The sequence below is a fragment of the Sinocyclocheilus grahami genome, unplaced genomic scaffold (genome assembly GCF_001515645.1).
Source record: "Sinocyclocheilus grahami isolate Dianchi unplaced genomic scaffold, SAMN03320097.WGS_v1.1 scaffold196.1, whole genome shotgun sequence".
In the NCBI taxonomy this organism is placed as follows: Eukaryota; Metazoa; Chordata; class Actinopteri; order Cypriniformes; family Cyprinidae; genus Sinocyclocheilus; species Sinocyclocheilus grahami.
In genome coordinates this window covers 782383-808583 of record NW_015505375.1, presented here as the reverse complement: position 1 = coordinate 808583, position 26201 = coordinate 782383, and the positions used below count along the sequence as shown (strand labels likewise).

At 38.5% G+C, this 26201-nt stretch overlaps 1 protein-coding gene across 2 annotated transcripts in view; it reads right to left on the bottom strand.

Annotated features, from left to right (window-relative positions):
* The window catches only part of bnc2 (basonuclin zinc finger protein 2), a 269311-nt gene that overhangs the window by 102582 nt on the left and 140528 nt on the right, over nt 1-26201 (bottom strand). For both annotated transcript variants that reach the window (XM_016285345.1, XM_016285346.1), the window contains exon 3: nt 882-984. In XM_016285345.1, coding sequence (XP_016140831.1) covers nt 882-984 — 103 coding nt within the window. The remainder of the gene's footprint in view (nt 1-881; nt 985-26201) is intronic.

The following is a 26201-nucleotide window of genomic DNA, read 5'->3' as shown; positions in this document are numbered from 1 at the left end:
TCTGCTTTTTGACTGTCATCTCCTTTCATTTGATGTTTTCACTTGCACTTAAGCAAATTTTTGACCTTTTTATGCTTTTTATTTTCAGTATAATGAAATAAGTTAAAGGACAGTTATTAGTGAATTAAAAGCTACACGAATGAAGACACAGAAGCATGCAGAGAAAAGTGAGGGAATAAAGATGGATATGCAAGTCACAGAATATCGACTGGCTAAAGAGCCCCCCCCGCACTCACACAAAAACATAATAGCAAATGAATAGCAAAGATGTCTGAAATGTATCTAATTCACTGTATTAAAAAAAAGAATTAGAATTAATATTAAATTAAAATCACAGCTGTTCCTCATTTTTTTCACCTAATGAAAACCTATATAGACACTACAATGTCATGAAAATGTTCTTATATTTTATATAGTTATTTTAAGTTATTTTAGTTTCTTTTAAGTTCTGTAGATTATATTGTATTTGTGATCACTTTCAATACAGTTGACTCATTTACATTTCAAACATGACCATCAAATACACAACAAACGCACCATAAAATGGTAATAAAAGTCACTGTACATTTTAGTTTTGCCTGTTATGTTTTTTATTGTTGAAAATATTCAGGTTTGAGGATAGAGTTTAGAAATATTTTAATAAAATATATAATAAAAAAGATATCTATAAAATGGTACTAAAGTAACTATATAAATACATTTACAATATAATGTAATAATGTTGATGTTTTAAATGCTGTACATCCATATTGTAGTGCTTCTATTCAAACATACAAAAACTGTTTTCACACCTGTAAATGTTGCATACAAGTACCTATGTACTTAGCAACAGAGCAATGAGACCAGGCTGGTTTTACACACATACAACGAAAGACACTCACCATGCGCGACCCATCCATGCTTGCACTGGTCACATGTCCGGAGGTGGATTTTTCCAGGCTGGAAACACTCACATGTGCAGTTTACCAGAGTACAGCGGATGGCCTGTAAATGAACAAGCAAATAATCATCATTGAAAGATTCATAAACTGTTACACATTAAATGATAACAATAGCTGCAATTACCAGTCTTTATATTTATATGTAGTCTTTGCTCTTTCTGATTTATTAATTTTGTATGACAAATTATCAAATTAAAATATATATTCAAATTAAAACAAATTTATTTTTGTTGAAGATTCTTTGATGAAATATTATTTTTAATATATATCCCCCAAGGTTTTCACTCAAACATGTCATCATTTATTAATGTGAATTATGTCACAAACTAATGCAGTCATGCTTGTCTCACTGTCAAGCTGATTGACATTGTGCTAACAAGGCATCCGCTCTCTGTCTTGTGCCATATTCATGTAGGGGCATTTAGATGAGCTCTTCCTTCCTCTCACCTGAAACCTGGCATGCTTTTGCCCCATTTGAATTTCCTTTGTTTTGACAAAAGCCGCCATTACTCGATGTGGAGACTGAACCGGAGCTGACCCCAAAAGCTTTTAGCGATGAGGGGTTAAGTGTCCCAACGAGACAGCCAGCTTGGCAGGACAACACAATGGCATTGTGTGATAAGACATCTTCTTAATAACTCTGGCACTGAAAAGACTCCAGTAGGAAGAGACGAAAGCTGGGGAGGCCACGCTGTTTGTGTTTTCTCACACCTCTGCTGTCAAGGTCTCTCAGAAATTGAATTTAAAAAGAAAAAGAAAAAAACTTTTTGTCTTCCTGATTGTTATCTTTTTCAACATTACATAACTGCATTGTATGTGATTTTTCATGCCATGAGTAAGTATCGTTCATGTTACAGATCAGGGGTGCAACTGCACGTTTGCTGAGGGGTATGTTGCTCACTTCTTAGCTAAGCAGTTTTGATTGATTGATTGATTGATTGATTGATTGTTGAGTTCGACTCCCTAATATAGTTCTTTTCACATGTTTTGCATTTGGATTTATATTTAGACATAAGATAATCACTATTATATTATAACATTTAAAAATCACTATTCACTTTTTGACTTTGTTTGTCAAAGTTCAGCACTGTTGGTACTGAAGTATGAAGTAGTAAGTGTTTCTACATGAATCACACAAATTACCTATTTTGAATTCAAGGATGTGATGTATGGCAAAATGTGACTAGTTTGTATCTCTGTTAAAACTTCTAATTTTATCTCCAATGTAAGTAGAATGCTCATTCACAAACATACCGAGATACTCGGAAATAAACTAATATTAACATCAATCACTTGCACTCTCAGGCTACAACGTTAAATGTGCACTTACTTTATGACAATAAAAAACATGATAAGCTTACCAGTCTCTGTTATAACTGTCCTTGTTTTAATGCATTGTTTTTAATTTTCCCTTTTTTTCTGCACCCCATAACATTTCCCAAAAAAAACATTTTTTTTTGTCATGTGACAGAAACAACATGACCAAAATGTTGAGGTTGAGCAGTTGAAATCTACTCACTTTATTTGTACATTATTATTATTATTATTATTATTATTATTGTTGTTGTTGTTGTTGTTGTTGTTGTTATTATTATTATTATTTAGAAATATGCTTTTGATCATTTATAATGTTTTATTACAAAAAAAATTCACAACAGCATATCACATGAGTAGTGTTTTTGTCCAAAATAGCAGTGTAAATGTGATACTGATTTTAAACAACAGTTCAGTAAATAAGAAGTGAATATTGTGTGGTATTTTGTTCACAGTATTGTCTGTTTTTGTTCAGTTTTGCCAATGCAAATATTGCCTGAAGCCACAGCAGAAATGTTCACTCAATTTGTCATGATTCAGGTGAAGCAATGATTTTGTTTTTCTCTTTCTTGTCTATAAAATTAATCAAATCAATGATTCAATGGGCCCATTTATAAAGAGAGTCATTTATGTCTTTTCTGAATCAGATCATATAGAACAGTATCATAGTTCTATATTATTATAAAAAAAATATATATATATATATATATATATATTGTACTGTATATGTATCTCATATGTAGCTAGGTAGCACAGAGACTGAATTCTGTTTAGTAGCTGCCTGATTTGTTTATTTCATGTCAATTATTATTCTGTTGGGCTTTTTAAAATTGTTTATTTAAAATATTTTTTTTTCATTGAAATAAAACCCTGATAAAGCTGAAAAAATTACGCTGAATTAATCATTTAAACAAAATCTCTGCTGCTATGACATCAGTTTACAAGCCAGGCTGACTTATGGACATTTGGTCTAAATATGTATGATTCATTGAAGAATGAGGCCTATTGTATCACAGTCATTTATCACATAAGCCATGATAAAAGAGAGAGAGAGAGAGAGAGAGAGAGAGAGAGAGAGAGAGAGAGAGAGAGAGAGAGCAACAATGCAAAAACACTGGAAACATCAAAAACGGAAAAAGGAAAATGGAAACATCAAATGTGGGGTCTGACAACTAATGTGATCGTTAATGTTGTTTAATTATATAATTACTATATAATTACGAGCTCAATTAGGATGTCAGTTTACATATCAGCAGTGTCAGTATTGCATTTTTCGTATTATATATTTATATTAATGACATATGCTGAAAACAGTAGAAGCTACAGATCACATGGCATGTTCTTTTAGGTTACTAATGCACAACAACATGGATCCCAAACTATTCTATGATTATAGGCTAAACCTGTAGCTGAGATCCTAAAGCATTATTCCAGTCATCTCTATTGATTCCTGTGTCTGTTACATTTACACAATAGCACACACGCCTCACAGACCAACTGTGCTGGCATCAGGTCGCCGGCAAACACTTAAAAGCATCTCGTCCTCTCTACCACCCACAAGATTTGATCTTATTCAAGGCTTGGCTTCCAAAATGTTGTCAATATCCTACCATAAATGTACAGGCAAGGCAGGAAAAATTGTGCACCATGATAGGCATTATTGGACATTCTAAATTAGACTTTCTAACTTTCAAAAAAAAAAAAAAGTGATTTTATTGAGATTACACTGTACGCATTCAAGACCAGCATAATATTTATATGTGTATCCATGTGTGAAGTGCATATTAATTTGTAAAGTGTACACATGCATTAAGCATTTTGGATTGACATTGAAAAATACAATCAACATACTGACAGCATCTAAAATGTGAACCCTTTTAGGCATGTGCAACTTCAGAGATGTTCAAATCTTTTAACACTCCGAGCAGACCAGCTGATGATGTTTAATATCAAATGTGTTCAATTAAATGTGATGGCATTAAAAAAGATTTACTTAATTTAATTAATAATTATAATTATATTAATTTATTTATATTTATATTAATATTCTATTAGCATAAAATGATTCGTAAACATTTTGAATGGTTCATGTGTAAAAGGGTTTACAGTTTGTATGACAGCACTATGTGAATCAATGTTAATTCAGAATACTACAGAGATCACATTAGTCAAGTCTGATACTCTTTTCCCGCTTATTCCCCTCATTAATTTGGTTTCATGAAACTCCTTGACTTACACTCTTTCCCATTAAGTATTTTATATTTTTAACAATGCTATGTTATAATTAACATAATTTTCCAAAAATAAAATAAAATAAAATCATTGAGTTGATGATCATCATTGTATCAATTTATACATATGACACATAAATAAATAAATAAATAAATAAATTTTCTCCAGGCTTTGGCCCTTCCATGCTTTACTCAATGGGATTGCATTGTCAACTGTGTTATTATTTTAGAGAAACAGTGTGCTATTGACTTGAGTACAAAAATGTGGAAAAAATAATCCAGCAACACTTGTGATATCTACTTGTTTTTCTCTTATCTGTGATGGTGGTTTTAAGTTTTGTTTATATGAATATATATATATATATATATATATATATACAGTATATATATATATATATATATATTAAGGCTGGGCAAGTTAACGCATTACTATCGTGTTAACGCATTCATTAATTAACGCCGACAATTATTTTATCGCGCATTAAAGCAGTTTTTATTATTAATATTATTATTATTTTGAAAGTCCATTGCTCACTGGCTCTGAATACAGATACACACAAATCATGGGTCACAGGAGGGGTGGGATGTTGATCGGTACTGGTTTGGGATGGGCGTCATCATGCGTCTCAACCAATTTAGCATTTGGGGTGGGCCTAACACCATGTCTACTCCGGATGCGAGCGGCGCAACAAAATACTATAGAACCCATTATAATCAGTGATGAGGTCTTCACCGGATGCATTCCAAGGCAGGAAGGCATCAAGGCACGTCCGAATCCAAATTCTGCTTTACTTCCTGTCTCCGGAGGTACCTTCTTCTGATCGAATTTTGAAGGCAGCATAGATATATCCTTCGCTGCCATTGATATCCCACAATCCTGTGCATTCCATTCCGTGACGGTTGAACTAAAAAATAAAGATGGCATCTGAAAGTTGCGTTTGGTTGTCAGTTTGTGTGTAAATGTATATTTCGGACTAACTTTTTGCACTTTTGATGTTATATCTAGCGAGAAATCAGTATTATAGTAATTAAATATTAGTTTAGTTATCACCAAAACTCGTTCTATTTTGTTGTAGATCATTAAACCGTTACGCTGCCTCAGAAGACTGTCCGAAATCAGTTTCATGAGGTGTCTTCGTGCAAAAATGCTGCAAAGTCATTGCCTCATACGGCAGCGAGGCAGCAAGTCAGCTGCCTACATTTTCGGATTCAGCATTTTTTAGCTGTTGCGGCGCATCCAGTGTAGACAGCATCAATGATTATAGTGGGTTCTATAGTATTTTGTCGCGCCGCGCCACTCGTGTCCGGTGTAGACATGGTGTCAAGACGCACCATCACAAGAATACACGAGTTATATGATAAAGAGATTTTAATTTGATTACATTAATGTTTAAGTTGAGATTTTCAAGAAATATTTTAACTGCTACTATGTAAAGGGTATACTACTGTAAAAAAGCACCTTATGTGTTTAAAGTGTTTGCAAACCAAATGTTATTTTACTTTTGTACATACAGCAGTACTTTTAAAATAAAAGTGCGCAATACAGTATTTTTGAATTCATTATTGAATTTTGTGCATAACAATGCGATTAATCGCAGAAGAATCATGCAATTAATTGCAATTAAATATTTTAATCGTTGCCCAGCACTAATATATATATCAGAGTGTAGGCAGTGCAGAGTGAACACTGAACGGAAAAGAGAGACAAAGAGAAGTCCAGGGTGATTGTTTCTTAGACCACTGAGGACCCTGTGAACTCCTCTCAAAGACTCAGCTGACAGAGATCAAACCAGTGACAGCCTACTGCAGTATCCAGAGACATAACTGTGTTCAAAGTGCTGGAGAAAGGGGCACAGGGAGGGGGGTATGCGGACGCCTCAGAGGACAAGGAAGGGAGGTAAGCCGCTTCTGCCAGTGACTGATCTTCTTTTTCTCTCTCGTTGTCTCTGTGCTGTCACCCGCTGATTGATCCAGGTGTTTTATAGCTATCTGGAGGCACAGAGCATTCAGACAAAGAGAGGCCTCTGTCAATCCTTTTGATTGGGGCTGCACATTCCTGAGCCAGATGGTGGACAGGCCTTCTTTGGACAACGCCAATCCACATACCTCTCCCCAGCACTCAGGAGAGTAGGTCAATGTTAATATGTATTCAAAATGCAACAGATAAAAAAAAGATACCCTATTACTTAAAAAAGTTTGAAATATTTTTTCATATAAAAACAAACAAAAAAAAACAGTTTAGAAACATTCGGTAAACATGTGAAAGCAATTTGAATGACAATATTAACAAAACCACCTTCTGAATTGTTCAAATGAGGCAAATGCAATACATTTCAATTGTACATTAATAATAATCATAAAATAGTGTAACACTAATATCAGTGATATTAAATATCAATACTTAATATTCTTCACACACCCACAAGTACACACACACACACACACACACACACACACACAAACACTCACACACCGTAATTACTTACATTAATTCATTTTTTAATATTTTAATTGAGACATTTGGCCTGTAGTTGTCCAATCAATCATGTCTTGCTCAGCTTTACAAGCTATTCCAGAGTGGTTATCTCTTCATGATGTGCTGAAATGTCACTTTAGTTCACTTATCATAGTAACATGATTGTAGTTTTTTGCATAATTGTATAAATATTTGAAATGCTTCCTGGCCAGGTATACTGCATGCTATTTTATTAAATATTCAGCCTAACTATATTTATGATGTATATTTATCATACATAAATTATAAATAATAATAACTGAGGGAAGTCGTGGCCAAATGGTTAGAGAGTCGCACTCATAACCCAAAGGTTGCGGGTTTGAATCTCGTACCGGCAGGGATTGTAGGTGGTGGGAGTGAATGTACAGCGCTCTCTCCCACCTTCAATACCACGACTAAGTCCTGAATAAAATAAAATAGTATATAAATAGTATATTAGTATATAGACTGAATAAAATAGTAAAACTTTTCAGATAATATATCTTGTGTAGTTTGTGCACTTGTGTTTTTTTTTTACTTGTTTGTATTTTGTTTAATGGAATCACTAATATTAATTAAATAATTCCATAAATTATACATGCAGTACATTATATGTGCATCTTCATTATCTATCACAGCCTATAGGCCAGTTGTGCATGATCATTCAATGTGAAGTCATAGGGGCAGATTTACAAAACAGGGCAAAGTAGCGGTAGAGAGCAATCCCTTAAAAGTGCCAATGGGAGTAGAAAGTTCTGCAGGTGATCTACTGATAATGTGCAAATTAAAGAACACAGACACACAGTCAGGCCCTCAAAACTCTATCTGACACACATTCGGGAGCAACTCTCTCTCTTCCTTCCTCTTTTGCCTATTATCTCTGACTCAAGTCCCATATCCCTATATTTTTGTTAAATTTGTGTTCCACATATGGGGTACACAAGTCTGAATATGGCAACAATGTATTAACTTGTGCGTTTTTCTCTCTAAATAAAAGCCACTGCCCTTTGTAATTTTACTGTATCTTTTTTTTTTTTTTCAATTAATGTGATTTTTTCCCACATTAATAAATAGACTACTCATAATTTATATGTATGCGAAATATTTATTTACATTTATTTTCCAATGTACTGTACCACCTGTAAGTAAAAATACAAATGGCACAATAGAAAGCCAAACAATAAATCAGAGTTTACTGAGTTGATCTATTAACACACATTTTTCACATTCTGTAAAAATTGTAAACATGCTATATGTTGGTAAGTTGTCTTCCTCAGTTATTTATAGACAGAAACCTTTGGTAATTCGATGTCTGTTAGTCTGTATAATTTTTTTTTTCCAAATACCAGAAAGTTGATTCTTGTTCAAGTTTTTGATCAGGTTCTCAACTGTTGATAAAAAAAAAACTAAGACCAAGTGCCGAACAGGTTCCAGGCTTTTCTCTCTTTACTTTTCCCTCTTGTCACATGATATAGCATCAATCAAAAAACAAATCAAACACAGAGGTATCAGAGAAACAGGCAACACTATCACGAGAGGATCAAGAGGCACTTCAACTGTTGGAAAGTAAAACCATCCGTGTTGAGCATAACAACGTCCAGCATTATGCGACACCTCTGTTACGGAAGAGAGGTACCTCCCCTTACCATGCAACCAAAGACGCCGTCATGCCAAGCCTCTGAGGTATAGAGAAGCGGCTCGCTAAAGATAAGGACAAAGCCTCAGCATACTCCGCAGAAATGAGCAAGCTTGGACTGGCAGGCTCTGTATGCAAGCTGACCCCAGAGGAAGCTGAAAGCTGAAGCCAAATACTTACTTGACAAATTACGGTCCCTGTTGACATCAGGTGGGTTTGTGATCCGCCAGTGGGCCAGCAATGTCCCCGACATCCTCAGCCATCTGCCTCAAGACGCTCGCTCAGACAATGCTGAACGATAGCTCACTCAAAGCTCTGCAGATATCCAAGAGTCTACCTTGTTCCTGTATCATTGAGACAGATAATTCTTTGTCCTGTACCAATTCATATGTAAGGAATAGTGATTTATAACTTATAATTTGCCTGTTTAAGCTTTGTATGGTGCTAAACATTATGTTCAACTGATAAAACTGTATCAGTAATGGTGCTATGTGACATTTAGTATTGTTTTGTGTATTTGCAGCCACACAAAGTAAATCAAGAGGGTAACCGCATGCTGCAACTACTATACCGTTTAATGTATGTCTGTGCTGCTGAAGAAAATTCAGTAAACTGTTCAATTTGATTCCTGCCTCCTGTGCTACGTTCTGACCGACGTTCCAGGGCGAGAACTATAGCCTCCTAAGCGCCTGCGGTCCTTTCTCTTAAACAGAGGCATTGTATGTAGCACACTCTGCATGTTTTGAGTCTTTCCTTGACTCTTATCTGTCTTCCGTTGATAAAAACTCATTCCCAGCAGGCTTTGCCACCTGCTCTGATTACCCCACAAAAGACTACGTGTGATGGCAACCAACACTAGAGTAAACTGGACAAAGAACAGAAGACTAATAAAGCACACACACACACACACACACACACACACAAACACACACACGCAGTCAGTATTGCAAACACAGACACTCTATAATTGTATAAAACAAACTCCCCACACAACTGACATAAAAAAGCAACAGTGTAATGCTTTTCTGTATAAATGTGGATATCCTCATACCACCACTAGCATTAGTCAGAGCACAAACATTTTGCTCCCCCCAGAAGGAGGGGACAGCTACATATTGACTACACAGTACCAGCGAGGATGTGTAGACATACAGACAAGACCTCTGGGTCTTCTAAAATGTATCATGATCTTTCTTATATACACTCTCCAAAAAAATCAAAAATATTAAAACTATTGTTTAATCTCTTTAAATTCACCTTTGAATGAATTGTATTTAGCATAAGCCATATAAAAGTAGGTTGTAATATTTGCAGTAATAAAAGCCCCTTATTCTGTGTGTGTGTACATGTGCATTACCCGGGTCTGCATGATGTAATGCCAGCTTCAGACAGCTGCCCCTCTGAAAAAGGTATTGCTCCTCTAAGATTGTGCTTCTTCATTAGCATATAGTGCATCAGATTGTTACGGGAAAGGAATGAGAACAGTAGAGCAGAGAGAAAAGGAAAATATAGATAGATTCATCCTGGTCTCACTTGCACTCCTACGTGACCACAGAGACAACTATGAGACTATCCCTCCCACTCCACCATGCCATGGCTGTCTGGATATATACTGGAATGTGTGTATGTGTGTGCATGAATACAGAGTCAGGGAGACTCATTGAAAGTCCATCACACTCTCTTTATCAAACAAAGTTCAGAGATATAGAGGGGTGAAGAGGAGATGAGACCATCTGCATGTCACAGGTCATTCTCTGCGAAGGGACTGTGCTTTTTTAACCAGGACACTATGGAGTTCTAAATTGCTCATATATAATACTATACTCATATATAATACTTCTTATTTGCAATGCATACACACATTTCTAATGTTTTAGAAGTTTCATGCATAACTAGAAGATTGTATGCACAGAACGAGAATGTTAGTGTTTGTAAGCAATACAAAGCATGCATATGCTGTTAAGTTTCAATACGAGGCATGCATGTAGTGTAAAGCTTCTTTTCCAGCGAAAGTGAGTTTTTTTTAAGGATCAATGATTCTTTGGCTAATTTTGACATTGTCCAACCCAGTGGAACTATTCTTCAAGAGTTAAAGCTATAGGTAGGTTTTTTTTGCACATATGCAACAGGGAATGTTTACCAAGGATTTGATTGCCATCCTGCAATCGACCCAACAAAATTACCACCCTACTCCCTGGATCCTACAATGGTCCACTTCATTTGACTAAGATGGCCCAATGCAATTATACAGCAATTGACAGATGTTTGTACATCTAGGCTGTGCAGTATTAAGTCATTAGCACTACAAATTGTGGCAGACCTTTTATTGCCACACAGTCATGAGAACAAGCAGTGGCCCAGAGTTAACGAGTCACATATCTCCCCCACCAACCCAGCATCAACTCCAACCTACACCCTCCTCCAATCTGCATCCCATATTTATAATTTTACCACATCCTAACAATAACACGACTAGAACTGGTGCAAAACACACGTTGAAGAATAATGAAACACACACGTTACCACAGAAGTCTGTAAGTACAACCAGCTGTGACGGTCTCCTCTGAGAGCGAACAAGAGAACAGGAGAAAAAGAGAGCAAGAAAGACTGAGACCGAGAGAGAAGTTAAGAAAGTCAGACCATGTGAATGCAGCTGTACTCGGGGGAAAACCACATGCTCTATGTTTCCAGCTGCCTTCTCGGTGGCTCTTTCTTTCTCGGGCCCCTGTCCCTCTCCAGTCTCTTTTGGCCATCTTTGTTTTGACGGGGCTCTACAGTTCCAAAAACCTCTCTCAGATGTGCTGAGGTAAGGGAAAAACAAAACAAACTTGTTTTTTTCTTGTGTACGCACATATATGGCTTAGCGCATTCACAATCCCTCATTTTTGCGCAGACAAGTGAATTAACACTCTCTCCTTATTTATGTGTTTACTTATAGCTCTTAAAGGGGTCCTATTATGCTTTTTTACTTTTTCAACTTTAGTTAGTCTGTAATGTTGCTGTTTGAGCATAAAAAAAGATCTGCAAAGTTACAACGCTCAAAGTCCACTTCAAAAGGAGATAGTTTATTTAACAGAAATCACTTTTCAAAAACTACAACGAACGACTCGTTTGGACTACAAAGCATATTTTCCGGGATTTGTGATATCACAAATACCGACAAATGGGACGAGACCTGGTTGAGCTGCACTAGAGAAGGCAGCGAGTGTTATCACTATGTCGGAGACACGCTAGCTTTCCTAAGGCAGACGAACTTAGGGTGGTTACAATCATCCGGGTTTAAATCGCGCTCAAATTGATTTGATTTTGATGCAATATTTACACTGAAGCTCGCAGGCGGCTATGGTAAGGGGCATGACATTTCCCAACCAGGCGCCGAGTGCTGCCAATCACAACACACACTGGCCCAGCTAACCAATCACAGCACATTTGATATTTCAGAAGGCGGGCCTTCATTTGATACGGGAACTATTCGAGCCGTTCATGCCAGACTGGGGAGAGAGGTGTTGTAATAATGTAAAATATGTGAAAAATAATGTGTTTTTCGAACAACCTAGTATGACAGCCTGTTCTAGTACACCCCCGAAACAAAATCAAGACTTTGTAAAAGAGCATAATAGGACCCCTTTAAAGGGGTCATATTATGCAATTAAAAATGTTCCTTTCTCTTTGGAGTGTTACAAGCTCTTGGCGCAAATCCAAAGAGATATTCTTTATAAAAGTTAAGAGTCAACCATGCCTACCTAAAACAGCTCATTCTAACACGCCCCCACATGTCTACGTCACGATGTGGGAATATTTGCATAACTCTGCCCAAATGTTCATGCAAAGAAAGAGGGTGTAACTTTTATTCTCGCTGTAGTATTGTTGTTGCCGCCGCCGCCATGTAGTGAAGGCGCTGTGTGTTTCGTTGTGAAAGCAAAACTACTTTGTTTGGCCTTCCAAAAGAGGACGATATCCACTTCATCATGCCTGGTCACTGAGGAAATACATCAACTTCGCGATGTCGATCACCGGATCGGCATTCACCGTGGATGAAGCAGAGTCCAGCCCGGGGTCGTCACATGTGGTTGCCGCAAGCCCGCCGGACGCTCCTTCGACGAATCCGCCGGCCGTTCTTAAGCCCGCCCGCCGCCGCTCACTCAAGCCGACTTCCGCTCACTCTAGGCCGCCGGCCGCCGCTCACTCTAGCCCGCCGCCCTCCGCTCACTTTAGGCCTCCATTCACTCTAGCCGGTGGTTGCCGCAAGCCCGCCGGACGCTCCTTCGACGAATCCGCCGGCCGTTCTTAAGCCCGCCCGCCGCCGCTCACTCAAGCCGATAATGTGTTTTTTTAACCTTAAACCGCATAAACACATTTCATTACACCAAATAATGTTCTTTTTAGCAACATCATATGACCCCTTTAAAAATCTTGAAAGAAGAAATTTCTCTTGGTGAAAAGGTTCCACTTAGCCACAATGATTTGGGGAAGGACACATTCTTTTGACGCTGTGGGTCTGCCTCAAATCCAAGACTTTGAGATTTTGAGCATACCTCAACATACTGTATGTTACCTCTTTGTAATATTTACCTTGTAGGGCAATATGAAGTGGATAGCACAGCCAAATGCTGCTTTCACTGCTTTTAATGGGGGCCTCTCGCCCTCATTAAAAACAAATATTAACTGTGAAACTTAAAAACAGCACACAAAACTGTTTCGTCAAATCATATTAAAATAAACAATAAATTGTCCCTCAACACCATCTACTGACTTCCGGCATCAGGTTCCTGCTCCTCAAGATTGTTTACTTGTAACATTTGTTTCTAACACATCAGCATGATCTCCTGCTAATTGCAACTTGCTTCATCTAATTATCTATTTTATCATAATCTTACTCTAAGCACATGTGTAGTTTATAAGCTGCTAGCAAATATTCAAACTAGTAAATACATTTATCTGCAACATAACTGTGTCAGGTCTAGGTGTACAATATCTACTATAATGCAATTTAAAACACCCAGTCAAGACAAAACTGCAATAAAACAGACAGGAAGAGGGGGAAAAATTGGCTAATGATTATAGGATCATAGGATTTTTATTGTATGGGGGACGAAAGAGAAGAAATGACTTAGAAGTGTAAATATCTGTGGTGTCTAGAAGTCTATTTTTTCTCTCAGTTTTATCCATTCATGTTTTTTGCATGATTATCGTGTTTGTGCCATCCCCATGTGGAGACTTTGCATAGACATTTGAATAATGAAGGGAAATAATTTAACTATTCTCCAGGTATTAAAAACCAATGTTTTTTACACTATGTAGCAACATTAGGCATGTTAATTGGGCTCTTTGGACTTACCCAAAAAGGGACTAAATTAATTACTCATGTCGACAAAATGTCAGAAACACGGAGTGGAAAATAATAACCCAAGGTCTCTTTTGCATTTTTAACATTTCTAATTTTGGAAATTTTATATGTGAGTGGACTTTAACAACGTTGATTGAACAAATAATATTTCTTAGATAATGTTTACAATGATTAGTGTGTGCATATCATGTACACACACAAACACAAAAACCACATAGACAGCATTTTTGTAGCATGCTTCCACTGCAAATGGTTCAACCTCAAAAGGTTCCCTTAACATATTAAAGATAATATGTATTCATTATTTTGACTTGTCACATTTAGCTGTGGGCCTCAGTCAAATATGCAGAGGAGAGGCTTAATGGCTGTTAACACTGCCTATGCGAAATGTGTCATATTTGTCACTTTGGAGCTTCCTTATCAGTTACAGTGCTGTCATTGTAATAGAACATTCTAGGTGTTTAAACAGAGTCAATACGTACTTTTATCAAGCTTTGTCTCAGATCTTTCAGGAGAACATGAGTTATGGGGTTTTTCTTTTGTTTTTATTTTTAACCCATTGTCCACTGGAATTGGTGTGATGAGTGCATGCTATTGATTAATTTTCAGCCTCAGTGAGAAAACTGCTATACATTATGCTGGTTCCCCCAGCTGCTGTAAATGTAGACATGGACCTTTTCTTTTTAGCATTGACATTACAGAGAGAGGCAGGAAGGGCTGCTGATATCAGGTTTCAGACATTCCCTTGAAGTGGAAATGAGGTCTTGTCTCGTAACGAGTATTTTCTTACAAAGTCAGCAAACCCTCATGCCCACACACAGATAGAAACTAACACAATCACTGTCACTGTAGGTATATAGACAGACTATGATAGTAAACTGGTGGATGAACAAAGAATGAAAGTTTTCAGACAGAAGCAGACGAAACAGAGCTAATCATAGAGCTATAAATATGTAATTACAAAAATGTACAGATTACTTCTTGCAAGTGTCTGCTAAATGCATAAATATTAAAAACTGTACTTGCAGATAATATAATATTAATGGCATAAAATGCCATTTTCACATACTTGAGAGCACACCTTAACTCTTTCTTAACACACTTTAGTGTGCACTTGTAAAATGTTTTACTTTACATCTTTTTAATCATTTTATTTTAATAATCTCTTGTCCAGCTTCAAAGAAGTACACTTATTTTGTTTTGACCAACATAATAAATTGCATACAAAGTTTTTGACTATAATTTTAATTGTACTGTGTTATTCCATATTACATTTACAGTTAACATATTTTACATATGTTAAATGTACGGTATTAAATTGCAACTATATAAATATGTAATTACAAATATATTGAAATACATGACACACAAGTCTCAATAGAAATGACATTGTTATATTTTACTTTACCATAAATGCTTGTCAGTACATTTTACAGGACACTTTAAACATATTGTAATAGAAGTAATTGTGAAATTACATGTAATTATGTACTTAAGTTATAGGTAGTTTGGCCAAAACAAATAAATAAAATTGTTTTAAATGTTTTTCACAAGAGATCTGTACATGAGGCGCAGAGAAGTCTAACCGAGAGTGTTATCTGTAAGACGATGCTGTATGAATGTGTCAGCTTATGTTTATGGGCTTCTTTTATTGCTTCTGTTTGGTAACAAAATTGTTTCATGTCACACATTGCTGCTATGTGCTTCATTAGCATTTCCACAACAAGTCATCTCTGCCTCATGATAGTACAGGGCCATACTGGGCCAGTACGTGCATGTGCTGATGGGGCACCTGAGGGAGAGGCCACAGTGACAGCTGTAACATGCAGAATGATCAGCATCAGCTCCCATTTCAGACTAATTAGACCAGCAGCTCTGTTCAGAATGGCCCCAGTAATTAATTAGAAATTTTTAATCAAGAATCTGTATTTTAAAAAAGACAGAAAAATGATAACCATTGCTTGTAATACACCTGACAGTAATCCTGTGCATTTTGATTTCCACTGAAAAAAAGCCTGCATTCCATACATAAAATTTTGTTCCAACTGAAAAAACCTTTCCCTTTAGACTCTGAGGCATTTTTATTCTTAACCCAAACTCCAGTTTGAGAGGAACTACAAATTATTATTTGAAGACAGCATAATAACATTTAATATGACTATTATATGGAAAAATTGTTTATTGTAAGTTAAAACTTGTATTTACATTGTTACTGATTAGAGTACAAACTACAGGGAGAAAATAAGTAGTATAAACTGCCAAACATTTTGTGTGTGCATGTCTTACAATATTTTCTACATCCCTACATTTTCAGATTAAGACAGCTGGCAGAGGAATGTTTGTCAACAAAAAACTTATTTACGCTTATGCTTCTACATATTTTTACACAATTATTTTGGCCAACCAATGCTTGGAATATTTCTGTTTTAATCAAACATTATATTAAAATTATAATCTCCCTCAAAATCAGAATTATGCTGAAATACATTTTTGAAAAAAAAAAAAAAACGGTTTCAGAATGGTTTTTGGTTCAAAAACTCCTAAATGTTCTCAAATATAAAAAAGCTTATTTTTGTTATTCAATAAATGTTAGAGTAGTAATAATACATATATAAAGTAGTAATTTATAAGAATGGTTGTAAGAGAGGTTGAATAATTTAACTGATAAGCGTTACATTTAATTTACAGAGCCCCTTGCATTGATATTGCTAATGTATTTTCTTTTGGTCCCCATAAGTTTTTGCAGGAACCACTTGTTATACAAAACATAATGTTTATATTTAGTTTTGTGGTGACTTGGAAAACACTGCATAAAGGTGGGCTTTCATGCTTGCAAAATTTCACCACTGAAATATATTCATATAATTATGTAAGCAAGTACTTAACTTTCTGTAGAAGTCTTCCCAATCAGCAAGGAGACTTCAAATTTGGATATGGTTATTTCAACATTTTACACCTTACTGGTTTGCTGTCAGGATTCTGGATTGTCTGTGTCGCGTTTTGCCCCGGTTTCTGTTCCTGTTTGTCCTTATTTGGTCATGTCCCTGTCCTCGTTTAGTTTGATTATGTTCCATTGATGTCACCTGTGTTCCCCTGATTGCCCTGTGTTTAAAAGTCCTAGTCTGTTCAGTTTGTATTTGTCAGGTCTACTCGTTCTCTACTCCTTGTGAATGTCATCGCTGTGCTCTGTGTCTCCCTATTTGATGATTAAAGACTCTTGTATTGTGAATTATCTGTGTCTCCTCGTTCCTCCCAGTGAATTGTGACAGAAGACCTGACCAAAACAGTAACCTCCGTGTGTCTACCCTCCGTTTTGTTTCCCGTTTTTACCCAGTGTCTTTTTTTTCTCCGTTGTTCCCTCATGGATGCCCTCCTTTGCCCGGAATATCTCCTCCTCCTGCTGGAGCAGGGGGAGAGATCGCTCGAGGACCATACAAGACTGTTCCATCTGCTAGCAAGCACCACCAGCTACCCGGACGACGTGCTCTGTGCGTTCTACAACACCAGTCTAAACATCGAGTGCAGAGCGCCGTCGTCCGAAGATGGTCCTCAAGTGGATTTCACCGCCTTTGTGGAGTACCACTCCCGACCCAGAGCCTAGCCCACCATCTCCCCACGATGCGGAGCATCAGCCCGAGCCCACCATTGATGGAGAGCCATTTCCCGCCACAATCAGCGAGCCAGCGTAAAGCCGAGCGACTGAGCAAAGGATCGCCCCGGACGTAGAGCTGAACCCATCAGACCAGGTGCAAGAGCCGGCGACAATGCCCGTCACGAGGGAGAAAGCCGCGGACGGTGTGAGCGTGGAGCCCACTGCACCGCAGCTGAGGGTGAGCTGAGTATGGCACGGCGAATATGCCACACCGAAGAGGAGAGGGTTCCAGTCCCCAAATCCAATCCAGAGCGCCCTCCAGTGCCCGCTCCTCGAAAGAGCCCTCAAGTGTCCACTCCTCCATGGCTCCTCCCTCCTTCGTCGCCTCCCTGGTCTCTGTCTGCCAGCCCCTTCCCGGGTGTCCATCCTCCTCCTGAGCCTCCTCCTTAGTTCCCAGACCCACCCCCCCCCCTGTTGTTCTACGGTGCGAGGACGCACCTTCCGGGAGGGGAGCGATATGTCAGGATTCTGTACTGTCTGTGTCGTGTTTTGCCCCGGTTTCTGTTCCTGTTTGTCCTAATTTGGTCATGTTCAATTTGTGTTTGTCAGGTCTACTCGTTCTCTACTCCTTGTGAATGTCATCCCTGTGCTCTGTGTCTCCCTATTTAATGATTAAAGACTCTTGTATTGTGAATTATCCTCATCTCCTCGTTCCTCTCAGTGAATTGTGACATTTGCCTTCAAAGTACCTGACAATGCATATTTATTTTCCAATGATCTTTATGAACAGCAGTTAATTTAAAGCTATAAGATTTGGTGTTTTTAGTTATTGTAGTTATTAAAGCCATCCAAATGTAACACAGCATAGTAGTGTTTTTTTTTAATTTTTTTACTATAAACATTTAAGGGGGAAAAAAATCAGCTTTTCAGAAATGTGTTTTCTCATTTGTAAAGATTTCATTACTATTGACCATGATATGGAAAGCCATAACATGTAAAATACTGGTCAAGTGGCAAAAATGATAAGGTATATTGAGAATTACAATTTTATTCTGATTGTAATACTGGGCTGAAATACTGGTATGAAAGCAAGGCAGAAAATCAAACCACCTAGGCATAGTTTTAAGCTGCAAACTTCTTGAGATAAATATATATATGTGCAGATAATACATCTATAGCCCTGTGAAGACACTAACAACACAATTTCCTGGTAGTGAAATCACCAACTGCTGCAGAAGCATGTAATCCCATAGAAGATACAATGGCATGAGTGTGAGGTGCAGGGCAGGGCATGTTACTGGACTTTCTATAGACTTGTCCCAGCTCAGCCTGTTTATCATAAAATAAATCAGCATCCCCTGTCTATTTCTAAGCACTTTTTTATTTTCTTTTATCTTTTCTTTGTCAAAAGACAAAAATACTTGTGTTACACCAGAGAAACAGAATCTATATAGTACAGTCCAGAGTCACAATTTTATCTGCCTAGAAAAAAACCCAAGATACTGCTGGAGTCAGGGAAAATAAAGATTCAGCTGAGATGGGAAGAGTGTTTATGTATAGAGCAGTGCTCCACTGACTTCAGCATTTCTTGAGTTTTTTATTTTTTTCCAAGGCTTTTAAGCCTGTACCACAGCCTAATAATCTGTTCTAAGTGGAACTTAGAGTTCTGGTCTACAGAGACACGGTAGCTCTGTTGTGGAATCATTAGTGTGTGAAGTGCACTCATTTAAAGACAAATGGTGGGGCAGGAACCATGCAAATGACCCATTTCTGTCTGCCAGCCCGCTCGAGTGTACTTTGCAAACATGCGATGGCTTGCCTTCCTTCCAGTCCCCAGGGGAAGCATCAGTGTCACAGACACCAGTACTTTTGCTGCTTAACAAATTTATCAATGTGTGAAATAGTTTAGGCAGCTGGTGACACACATTTACTGTAGCACATCATGCATAATTCAGACCAACAGGACCAAGCTCTAGAGCTAAGTGCAAATTGAGATAGCAGATCTATGTCAATGTTGGTAAACAAGGTCAGTGGCAAGGTTGGGATGACAGCAATGCTTCCACACATTAACTGTTTTTGAAATACATTTTTAATGTCTCAGCTCTATTCTATGGCGCTATATTCTATTTTGATGCAACACTAACACTAAATTTCAAACTGAATAGGTTATGTATCATTTTTGAAGAAAAAAATATTTCTGCTGTCTTCTAATCTGAAATAAATACCTTTACACTTTTTCAAATGCAATTTAAAAATAGTCTTTGGGTTTTGTAATCAGATTAACAAAACATGTTAGAGTCACTCTGTGTAACTCTCCACATAACCCTACAACCCTTAATTTGCTCATCAGCCAAATATTCTAACTTTCTGTGAATTTAAACTTGCATTCCGCACTTTTATTTTTACATTTAGCTGGCTTTTGTTGTTGTTGTTGTTTTATTATTATTACTACTACTACTACTACTATTACTACTACTACTATTATTATTATTATTATTATTATACATGGCAATGTTCATGGATCCCTGCTCCACGTAGAAGACTTTTTCGTAACTTTATTTTATGGTGTCCTTGTTACACAGGTTACATGTACTTACTATTATAATAACAATTAATTATGCATAATAACTGTCACGCCCTTGGACTGCCCCTGTGTTCCTGTCTTGTATTTTGCTCCCCATGTGCTCTCCATGATCCAGTTTCCCCTGTGTTTGATTGTGTTCATTGATTTCAGGCGATTCTCATCAATTCCCTCGTTTGGTTCCAGTTATTTAAGCCCAGTGTTTTCCTCTGTTCAGTGTTTGGTGTTAAATGTAATCTACGTGTGCTACGTGTATGTTACCCTGTTCATTAAAGTTTGGACCTCCCAGACACTACTTGACTGAGCTGGAGGGGAGGGATCTTCCAGTGTCTGGAGAGCGTCTGGCCCGATCCATCGTCAAGTCCGCCGGTCGCTCCATTGTCAAGTTCACTGGCCGCTCCATTGCCAAGTCCGCCAGCCGCTCCATCGTCAAGCCTGCCGGCCAATTCACTCCCAAGCCCTCAGCTGACAGCAGCTGTCTCCCTCACCTCAAACCAAAGGAGGAATCTGAGGAGGAAAAGACTGTTAGCTCACACCCTTGAGTCCGCTCCAGTGTCGGCTCCAGCCCCTGAGTCCGCTCCAGTGTCGGCTCCAGCCCCTGAGTCCACTCCAGTGTCGGCTCCAGCCCCTGAGTCTGCTCAAGTGTTGGCTCCTGTTCCCACATCCAGCCCAGAGAGGGCTCCTGTTCCAAAGTTAAGCCCAGAGAAGGTTCCTGTTCCCATGTCCAGCCCAGAGAGGGCTCCCGTTCCCACATCTGCTCCGCCATGGCTCCCTGAACTGCCTGCTCCACCATAACTCTCTAGTCTGCCTGCTCCGCCATGGCCCCTTGAACTACCCGCTCCGCCATGGCTCCCTGAACTGCCTGATCTGCCATGGGTCCCGGAACGGGTACCACCCTGGAGGCCTTCCGTCCCATGTTAAGCCTGTCCATAGAGGCCTCCAGAGCGCCCACCCCCCCTCCCTGTTGGATGTTATGAGGCGCATGGACGTGCCTTCCGGGAGGGGGAGGTAATGTCACTGTCTTGTGTTTTGCTCCCCATCTGCTCCCCATGATCCAGTTTCTCCTGTGTTTGATTGGGTTCATTGATTTCAGGTGTTTATCGTTAATTTCCTCATTTGGTTCCAGTTATTTAAGCCCAGTGTTTTCCTGTGTCCAGTGTTCGGTGTTAAACGTCATCTCCGTGTGCTCTATGTGTGTTACCCTGTTCATTAAAGTTTGTGAAGCTGAGTTACTCCTGCGTCTCCTTGTCTCCATGCACCTCGCTCCGACACAGCAGAAGTGTGACAATAACATGCAGCGAACCCTAAATCAAACTGTCATCCTAACACTAATATAGTAAGTACATGTAGTTAATTAATATTACTCAGTACTTAAATCTATAATTGCACTGTAACAAGGACACCTTAAAATAAAGTGTAAACGACTTTTATCTAGAAGCCTGAAATGTATTATTCATATCTTGATATGTAAAGCTTGCTTAATTATCAAATCATTACTAAACTCTGGTAACTCTTGTGTAAAACTCCAGCTGACTCCAGCTATGCAATACCATAGTGGTACAGACATAAGGTAACCTGGACATGAGGAATTCTTGAAGTAACAGGAATTCATTCCTATGATGTCAAGAAACCTGAATGACATGAACAAATATGTGGAACAATAGACAGTGAGGTTTAATTACTATTTATTAGCAAGATGGGCATGGATAGCCCTTAGAAACTAGAATCAGAATATGTAATGCTGAAAAAGACGGAACCATCACTGCAGAGCAAGAGGTAATTAAATTCAAAGAAGTGGGAAAATGCAATTACCCACAATAAATAGAAAGACATATACTAATCAGCTCATGTCCATCCCCAAAAGACTGCTTTTATAAGGTTGCAATGGTAGAAAATGAGAGGAGTGTAGTAGTGATGGAGATAAGAGAAGGAAACATTTTAGGTGCAGTGACTGTTGTACAATTTAAGACCATTGTACAATTTAAGGCACTATATTGGTGAATCAAAGTACACAGGAAGTGCAATCTGAAGAGGCAGACAGGCTCATTGCAAATGCCTTAATTGGGTGGTGATGCTGTGCTGAAATAACTGGAGTAACTGGCGTAATGCCTGAGTATACTTAATATTATCACAGTGATAATAACAGTATTCTAAGTTCTGAAGGAAGAGTTTGTCTTCTTGATGAGTCTGTATGAAGGGCTGCAGATGACAGGGCTGTGTCTTATTCAGCATAACATTCCCACATTAATCATTTCTGTAGTACATCATCTACCTCCTAACCTAGCTCTCTCTCTCATCCATTTCATTCTCTTGTCCTATCCATCTCAGAGTTACAGATGATATTTGAGTCTCTAGAGGAAAATCTAAGTCAAACTATTGTCATTTCAAGCACTGTGATAACTACACTCAAGGCTGCCCATGAAGAGCTCAGGGGAACTGGATAGCGTGGAATGTTTTTTCTCTTTCTCTTTTTCTTCATTCTTTCTCTGCTGTGAGATGAGCCCACGTTCTTTGCCATAAAGCAGAGCTGTGTTGTTGTCTTGACTACATTGCTCTGAGCTTCAGTCAGGCTGCTGGGAATTGGGGAATAGTTGTCTTGGCTGTTCCAAGGTCAGGCCTCTCCACATGACAGTTACTGGCTTCCTACAAGCAGGGAAATCAATACTTTCGGACTGTGGCTGTGCCCTCAGTGTACAACAACACCATTCCTTGACATCTGGCATGTCTCCAGCCAATGTCAGGCCCTCAAAACTCTATCTGACACACATTCAGGAGCAACTCTCTCTCTCTTCCTTCTTCTTTTGTCTATTATCTCTGACTCAAGTCTCTCTTTTTTTTTTTTGTGTGTGTTCCGCATATGGGGAACACAAAAATGTGTTAGACTTGCTATGTTTACATGCAACCCAATAATACATTAGTAATTGTATTGATGGCTCAATTGGATAGAACTTCACACCTCAACTGATCCAACTGAGCTTGATCTAGAATGAAATTGGATTGGAAGTGGTGGTGTAGACCTGAAATACTTTGTGCACATATGCAATGACATCTTACAAACGTGCATATATTTATTTACATCTAAGCCTACTACTTACAACCTGGTCAGTGGATGAGACTGAATATTTACTAAATGTCTGCTTAAAAAACTCTTCTGACATATATGCTAGCTGTCTTTATAGACATTATTTAAAAAAACTCATATATCCATGGTAGCTTTTGTGACAGTATTGCATTGGCTTTCTCCAGTTTTGAATGCTCATGCCACAGAAGTTCTGTTCAGAATACATGTAATGCACATGTAAACAAATATGTGATCAGATATCAGATTGGATTTGGGTTCATATAAACAGAATTTTCAGAATTAGAAAGAGACTGTATTCATTTGGATTGATAAAAATTTGTGGATGTAAATATACATATTATCTGCATATGTGAGTGAGTGAGTGTAAGTGAGATATATTAATCTTATATGTCATACAACAAAAAGAAAAGAAGCAGAAGAAGATGCTACAGTACAATCATGTTTCTATCTGTACTGCTAGCAGAAAACAAGACAGAAGACCTGAGAAAACATCAGGAGAAAAAGACAAGGAATCCTAAAGTAAGAGTCAATCCAACTTGTCACCTTCCTCTAAAGATGAAATACTGCAATGACACTCTCTTTTTCTATCGGTTTCATTCCCCCGCAGAGGGGTAAGCCAAGAATCGACCAAAACGTCTATTGCTTAGGGACACGCTGAGTAGCGCTTCTGTGACTATGATCCTATCAAAAAAGGGTCAGACTCTCATCCCTTCTAATAAACATTAAGCTTGCAATTCATTTCTCTCCAGTTGCCTACAGAAAATGCATCAAATAAAACAACCACTTTAATGAATTGGATATTGAACCATTCATTAAAAAATTCTAATTCACTTAAGTCATCATAGGACACAATGAGACCGTAACCTGGGCTTTTCTAGCCTAGGCTCTTAAATCCAACAGGGACATTAAAAATCACTCTGTGAGGTTAACCCTTAAACGGCCTGTCTATTAACCATGGTTAGTTTTTGCTATACTAAGCAGCAAACATTTCCTCAAGTACGGTTTCAATAATGAAGACAGAAGCCTTCACTTTGGAAACAGAAGTTTGCCAAGGACTCTAACACTGGTGGAGCCCAGCCATAATTGGACTTGTATTTTGTAACCCACCTACCCTTCACTGTCAGCCTCTCAAACAAAAGCTTAATGGAGCCACGCATGTTGCTTAAACAAACAAGGTTTACACAAATAAACAATGCTTAAAGGGGAGGTCCACTGCTATTTTAGGCATTCTGGCTTATTTGCACTGTTAAAGAGTTGGATTTTATTATGGTTTCACCGAATTTTCGGACGGAAATGGCATTTTCGGTTTTCGGCCGAAAGAGAAAAACAGCCTAAAATATGAGTCAAAAATATATATATAATAATATATATATATGGTGCGCACTGCACCGCACCACCCGGCAGTGTTCAGCACGCAGGTTTCACTCTCCTCTAGCCGCAGTCACTGCGTTGTGTGACGCTCCGCTCAATATTCTGCTCTGTGAATGTGCATTCCGCTCGTGTACCACTCGCTCATGCTCACCGGAAAAGCAAAGTCTACTCAAATAACACGCCAATAGGAAATTTCACAACTGTGTAACATGCTGTAGTACAGCTGTACTGGGCAACACTGGTAAAAATTATGCTATGACCTCTAATCCACTGATCTGCTCCCGCTGTGCTCTGCTCACATGCTCTGATAATAATAGTTTTGTAGGACTATCCATTATTTGGATAATTTGTTAAAAAAGTTATATCTGATTCTGTTGCATGGAACTAAGAAAAATAATATATTGATATTTAATACTATTATATTTTCTGTACAATTTTATTGTTATTTTCCATAAAAGTGTGGTTATTTTATTGGCTTTTGTTGTTTAAATTTAGTATCATTAAAATGATTGAGTTCAATTAAAAAAGTCTTACAAAATTACTTTATATTATTTAAAGCTGCAGTCCGTAAGTTTTGCCTCTTTGTTGCCATCTCTGTTTGAAAACCTGGAACTGCAGCTGGGTGTGGAATTATCTAGCTTGTGTGGGTTGTGGCACGGCTCCAGCGCGGATGAATCTAATGTTCTGAAGAGTATGTGTAGCAGTCAGTCACTGCACCAGTATGGATATTTACTGTACTTCGCAATTACAGATTCTAGCCTACGTCTTGTAATATGACCCAAATAAGAATTGTCACCGTATATTGTCATCTGAACAAGTAAGTAACAAGTCTGCCACGTTTGTTCTGACCAACTGAGGGAAAAAGCATTACCATAAATCTCGCTACCAATGGTGATTAAATCTAAAGATCGGTGTAACGGGGCTGACGAGACGTGAGACGTGTGGATCCATCTGCAAGCTTTATTTAAAGAGACGTGGTATAAAAGGTAGGGTCGAACAATGGCAAACAGGTATATGGCGGGCAAAAACACAAGAATAGTCCTAGGGCTAGCGTAGGTCACCGATCGGCAGACAGAGTCACAGGGGCGAGACAAGAGGGAGAAATCCTGGAAAACAGGCAAAGAACAGAAACCGCAAAAACAGGCAATGCAAAACAAGGAAAACACGGAAACTCGGAAAGGGGTATAGGCTAAACAATACTCAGCAGAGAATGGTGGTTTGAGTGGGTGTTATATAGTGAGGTGATAAGAAACAACTGTGTGCAATCAGTGCAATCAGTGCAGTGTGCAAATCGTGCAAAGAATGGACCCCCCCCCCCCCCCAAGGAGCGGCTTCCAGATGCTCCAAACACTAAACGATCCAGGTGGGCGGTAGAGCGGAGGCGGAACAGGGGGAGGGACGGAGTGACCAGGTCCAAGGATAGGAGAGACCAGGGACTGAGGCAGAGCCGGCGGAGCAGGTGGAGCTGAGGACCACCACAGCAGAGCAGACGGGACCGAAGATCCCCACGGCGGAGCAGAAGACTACCAGAGCCAGACAGTAGATCACCACGGCGGGACAGAGAACCACCACGGCGGAGCAGAGGACCACCAGAACCAGACAGTAGACCACC